This window comes from Quercus robur, chromosome 2, assembly GCF_932294415.1.
Source record: "Quercus robur chromosome 2, dhQueRobu3.1, whole genome shotgun sequence".
In the NCBI taxonomy this organism is placed as follows: Eukaryota; Viridiplantae; Streptophyta; class Magnoliopsida; order Fagales; family Fagaceae; genus Quercus; species Quercus robur.
In genome coordinates this window covers 91,804,291-91,810,889 of record NC_065535.1, presented here as the reverse complement: position 1 = coordinate 91,810,889, position 6,599 = coordinate 91,804,291, and the positions used below count along the sequence as shown (strand labels likewise).

Below are 6,599 nucleotides of genomic sequence, written 5' to 3'. Positions count from 1 at the left end.
TCCTCATGAGGCCTCACAGTGGGCACAAAGTTGGATCGAAGGCTTAAGTCCTATACATATAGAATAGTTTAGTGGTTATAGAACCACAAATTTACAAACTATTTCACAATTTTCTTGTCATAATTCTGACGTGACAGATTATAACGTGTTGGCTATCATTTATATCAAAACCCACAATTTTTTTTACCACTTGTACTCTACCATATCACAATTGTGACAAGAAATCATAAAAAAATTTGTAAATATCAATAGTGGAAGTGCCCATGCATGTGAATATTTATTATTATTTGAGAAAATGTGAATACTTAATTAGTTCCGACCATCTGAGAGTCAAAGCAGCAAGCCGTTCGGCGAACGCAGCGCGGTCGTCACCTTAGCCCATGCATTTCAATTTACAAGATTGTGTAATTTGCTTATTAATTTAATCATTCTTAGTATTATTTTTCATTTTAATCGATTGCTTTTTCTTCACGCATGTAAATTGTTATCTCCATCCCCAAAAATATTGTAGTCTATTATTAATTTATTATTCATTCACAGCAACACCTACCCTACGTAATGCAAAAAATATATCTATTATAAAACAACAAAGTTTTAAGACACACCCTCTTTTCGCTTTTGCATTCACAAGCAAACATCCCCCACACACTCCTTAATTTATTTCCCAACTTGTAGAGGTAGTACCTGTTTTATCTTCCCACCTAAAGTACTTACTCTCCCTCCCAATATTTTTCTCTAATTTTTTATAGAGTAATGCTATGACATTCACTTCTTATGATTATAGTTTTTATCAAGTTTTGATTTGATTATATAGTCTTTATAAATTAATGTGTTACCAATAAAAAAATCTTTCAAATATTAATTTATTATATGGTTGAAATAGCATAAATTATATTCATTGCTATGTTAATTTATATATTAAAAAAATAAAATTAGAATTAATTTTAACATTCCTCTTTTCATATTATTTGTGCTCTTTATTCATTTGATCATAACGAGAAGGGGAGAATAGAGATAGAGTAAGAGGAGAAATTATAAAGTTCTCATGGTGGACAAGTGACATGGTCCATTATTCCACTAAAAAACTCTTATCTGTTTAAAATTGTTGAGTCAATTTTTTTTTTTTTAAACAAAAACTGATTACCGACTCAGCAACTTTAAATAAGCGGAAGTCTTTTAGTAGAATGGTAGACAAGTGACGTAGTTCACCATGAGGACTGTATTATTTCTCGAGTAAGAGGGTAAAAGATCAAAAGAGTTTGTTTTGGTATTTACTATATTACTCCATATATAGATAGTGAGTAATTCACATTGTACATACAAAAAGTTTAATTGTTTAATTGTTATCTTATAGTGTTTTTAATGAATATGTCAATTAGGATTCAAGTTCTCTCCCAACCATCAAATTATCAATATATCATGCGGAGACCATTAAATGGCAGCCTTGAAAAAGGAAAAGGAAAGCATTAGGGCGGTTTTAGACTTTTTTTTTTTTTTTTTTTGATGAGTAGGGCGGTTTTAGACTCTCTACGCTTGTGACATTTGTTTTCATATGAGGAAAAGTCATTGATCCCACTCTTAGAGTCTTGGTGATTTATTTTATTTTCCATCAACAACAATATGTCATATGCCTGATTTTATTTATAAAAAAAAATAAACAAATTTTGATTACTTTATCAAATTAATAAAAAAAATGTAACAAATCAATCAATCAAAAAAAAAAAAAATATATATATATATATATAAGCAAAGACTTCATGTGAGAGTGCATAGAGTTCAACTATATGGCGCTCTAATTTTATATTTAACATTTTTTTATTGTTACCCACAATTTCATATTAACTTATTTTACTATTATCTCATTAATTGCTTGAGCCATTATATTAGTATTAAAAACAAAAGCAAAAATAAATAAATAAGGACTATTAACCACCACTTCCGTCATATATACTAGCCTCCTATTACCATCAAGCCGCCGAAACCTCTACGGATAATTTTTTTTTCTTTTTAAATTAGGTGCTTAAATTGATGTAAGTTTGGATAATTTGGTTGGATAATTTTTGTTTTGGGTGTATAAGTAGAGAGAATATTTAGTACGCAAAGTAAAACCATATTCTACCATGGTTTTAAATTATCTATAAGATATATGCATACACACTTATCTACACTATATCTTAATGTCGCACTATTAATGAGTAGAAGAAAGTAAGAGAGTTGGACATGCTTTCATTTCACAGTATGTAGTCTATGAACACAACACAAATTAGTTGATTTTCATGAACCTGTTACTCTTTTGCATTTATTTTTGTTTTCATGATTTTTTTTTTTTAAATTAATATTATCTTGAGAATGCTACAAAAGTGTAGTGAAAGTACTAAACCAATTTTTAATATCTCAAAATGTATAAGTTTCTTTATTCTAATTTAGTTTACTTTTACTTTATAATATATGTGTAACATTCTTTAAAATCGTTTTATATAAAATATTACAAAATAATCTGTGCATCACATGGATGACTTACTAATTATTATTAACGATATTAGTGAAATATAAAGTGGAACAAGTGAGATATTACATTTTTATTTCTCTCTGTCACTCACACACTCGTGCACCGATCTCATTTATATATCTCCACCAAATAACTACGTACACACACAAACACCCCTTGTCCCCCATAAAGCTTTACAGTATTTGCACTTACTGGTATAGTACTCTCTGACTCTGTCCAACCAAATACCAAATTCTTCTTAGCTTCCCAACTGAATTCCTTCACCTCTCTCTCTCTCTCTCTCTCCTAAATCCCACATAGAACCAAACCCATCTCAGCTTCTTATCTATATCTCCTCCCAGCAAGCACACAACTCATACTCATCCATATTTCCCATCAATATAAAGAGACAGAGAAGAAACACTTTATCGAAAAAGAAAAAACAAAATGAATAGTTTTGTTGCTCAAAGACAAGACTCATTGAAAAGAAGATGGCAAGAAAGGAGATTAATGGTTGGTGCAACTCCAATCACTTCTTCTGGACCCTTCACTATGGGAAACCCTAAAAGCAACAATCTTATTCAAGGATTCCCTGCAGGGCTGGATGATGATGATCTCGTTTCCACGGTGGTTCCACCGGTGACAGTCGTGCTCGAAGGCCGTTCGATCTGCCAACGCATCAGTCTTCATAAGCATGCAAGTTACCAAAGCCTAGCTAAGGCCTTGAGGCAGATGTTTGTGGATATTGGTGACAGTACTAATGGAGTCGCTAGTTCGGAGAGCACTGATCATCTTGATCTGTCTAATGCTATTCCTGGTCATCTCATTGCTTATGAAGACATGGAAAATGATCTCCTTCTTGCCGGTGACCTTAATTGGAAGTACGTTTATTCTCTGTCCCATTCTGAGTATTTTACTTTATACTTATTAATTGCATCAGACCCATGATATATACTGTAATTGGTATAGTACAAAGTAAAACACTAAAAGCAGATAGAAGATTATACTCTTTCTTTTTCTTTTTAGCCTCATATTGATCCATTGGGGGTGAACTATTTTCCATGACCTTTTAAGCATATGGGTTTTCAAGTTTCTCTCTCTTTTTTTCTTCTTCTTCTTCTTTTGCAAAATTTAGTTTGTAACTAGTTTTCTTACCCTTCTTTGTATTTTCTTTGGTTTTTTCCGGGACTGGACCTGAAACTTTTAGCATATAAGTTTATTTAAGTTTCCATTGTAGTCTTAGCTACAAGGTTGCGATATGACGGTTTCGTGTTATTCTGACTCTGTGTGCGTGTGTGAATAGGGATTTTGTACGAGTGGCTAAGAGAATTCGAATACTGCCAGTGAAGTCAAACTCAAGGAAGGGAAGAGGAGTGGCATAGCTCGCCGATTTTTGGCATTTTTTGGTTGGTATTGGCAAGAAAGTCAAGAAGTTACATAATTCAAAAACCAAAAATTAATTATTGGAACTTGTAATGTCATGGTAGGCCTTGGAAGCATATATATGTGTACTTTTCTAAGTTTAAAGCTCCTTGTTTCCTTATATCATGAATAAATTACTCGATAAATTATTACTAGTCCAAAAAAGTTTAGGTTACTAAAAATATGAATTTATTCCTCACAAAAATGGATTTTCGGATTTTCTCTTCTCATCAAAGTTTGTTTTCCACTACTCAGAAGTTAGATAGAGAGAAGACAAGTTTCCTGAGAAGAGTGCAACCTCTCCCTTAATGATGTATCTATTTTTCATTTACCTCAATTTCTTTTCTTGGCAGGTAGGAAACTAGCTTTTGAGATCTCATATATTTTCATGTCACGTTCTACATCATCAATTTAATATATATATTTTTATTTTGTTTTCTTTTAGAGTAAAACATAGCATTAAACTATGTTAATTTAAATTACCTAATTAAAATCATCATCTTTTAAGAATCTCTTATTTTCATTTTTTTGATTAAGGTAGTAAACAAATTGACATGTTCATGAATAGTTTGAGTTGAGCTCGGAGAAATACTTCTTTATATACATTTACTTAACAAATAAGTCAAGTTCAATCCCAAGTTTAGGCTCAAATATTAAACAAATTAAGTTCAAACATAACAATATATTCATAAATAAGCTTTGAGCATGCATGATTACAAGAGGCTCAATTTAAATATATATACACACACACATGTCTAAAAATATATTATAGACTCAGAATTAAATTATGTAAAGCTCGTCAATAAGTTCATAAGATATCAAATTATTATTTGTAGTTTATTTAAAATATAAATGGTCTATTTATAGTTAAAATTATATATGATTTTTAACACCACAAGGTTGGTGAATCGAATTTTCCCAAGTTCATAGAGGAAAATCATTCTATCTAATTAACTTAAATAACTCTCCAACTACAATTTATTAATTATTAGCATATATTTATGAAGGGGTAGAAGAATTAATTTAGTCATTGTTTTCTTATATATAAGAAAAGAATAAATTAATAAAGTGACTTATGAACAAGCTTGATATTGATCAAGAAGAAAATGAATTAAGTTAGAACGTGAAAAGGTTACATTGATCAATATACATGGACAAGGAAGTATCTGTCATATTAGCAAATGAGCATTAGCATCGAGCTTAACAAAGTTTTAGTCAAATTATATATTTAAAGTTGTTACACAGTACATGAAATTATTAGGTCTTTTTAATTACAACAGTTTCCTCGAGTGTTGAAAAAAAGAATGCTTATTTTGTTTTAGTGACAAACACAACTTACTATTTTTTCTATATTCTTATTTAAATATGATTTTTTTAATCTTAATTTTTATTATTCTCTCTCTCTCTCTCTCTCTCCCACCAAACACACAAACTACCATTGCCATCACCTAATGCATCAACTCCCATCTTCCTATATTCCCAAGGGGTACAAAGCATTCTTGTAGTGCAGGAGTACCTTAAATTTGTGACTACAATCATAATCGTGCTTTTAATAGTAGCAAATTAGACTACAATGTGTTAAGAGATTCGTAGTTTAGTGGTACTGTACAGTCTTTTCAAAATTGGGAGAATTTGAATGCCAATCCTTAATGTAAGAAAAATTAGCATCCTTTAGAATTTTAGACAAGATGCAAAAGGAAATAGATAGTTTGAGCTTTTTAGGACCCCGTAATAAGTGGTGCTGGTTAGGGTATATGGACCCTTTACAGGTGATGATTGTTAGAGCAATATGCATTTGCAATGCCATCCCTCTTCACGACAAGGTGTTGGTGGCATATGTAACTATGAGATGTGGTGGCCACTGCAATCAAAACCAATGATTGGCTTTGAAATTTCTATTATACTGTACCCACCACAAACTTTCATAGTTAGAAATGGAGGGTCCATCTGTCTATACTAGATACAGTATCCCATTTTAATTAAGCACATTGAATTTGAATTAGGTAGAAACACCCTTTCAGTATTGATCATGAACAGCTTTTCCACCATGTTGGGCATAAATACAATTGATTGCTATGCCCGACATCCTGTAAATGATCTTTATTTCTTTAGCAAAGCAACTAGCTACTTGCAACAATTTTGAAAAGGAAAGGAGTTGAAACTGTTATTCTAGCATCATCATTATTCATGATGTCACTAATGAGAAACTTCAACATTAGAAATGTAATAAACAATAAATTGTTCACTAATAAAAATATAACTATGTTAAGAAGAATAGAAAAGAACTATTAAAAAGAAAAAAAAAAAAAAGGTTTTGTAGTTTGTACCTTTCATGTTCTTAAATAAATCGTCCACATTAAACCAAGTGACAGCTAGATTTGGGTCTTACCCTCTTATCAAATTTTTATCTTCTTCTTCTGTTTTTTTTTTTTTAGCAGAAAACTTTTAACATAGTTGGATTCGGGTTGCCTTGCATTGCATGTGAGATCTAGTCCATTAATGAAAGAAAAAAAAAGAAAAGAAAGGTAAAAGAAAATTTGAGATTTCAACTTTCCTTTTTTTTTTTCTTGGTAATTCATGCGATATATTTTTTGAGATAAGAGCAATGACTACTTTTCCTTTCGTGCCAAATCCACATATGCTATTAATTTACCTTTAATGTATGAGCTGAATGTCATTGCTACATCAG

At 31.0% G+C, this 6,599-nt stretch overlaps 1 protein-coding gene across 1 annotated transcript; it reads left to right on the top strand.

Moving 5' to 3' along the window:
- The first annotated feature begins 2,643 nt into the window (after nucleotides 1-2,643).
- Nucleotides 2,644-4,342, top strand: LOC126715818 (auxin-responsive protein IAA33). The gene is made up of 2 exons (XM_050416619.1): nucleotides 2,644-3,369; nucleotides 3,792-4,342. The coding sequence occupies exons 1-2, from the start codon at nucleotides 2,936-2,938 to the stop codon at nucleotides 3,868-3,870; spliced, it is 513 nt and encodes a 170-aa protein (XP_050272576.1). The 5' UTR covers nucleotides 2,644-2,935; the 3' UTR covers nucleotides 3,871-4,342.
- The last annotated feature ends 2,257 nt before the right edge of the window (nucleotides 4,343-6,599 follow it).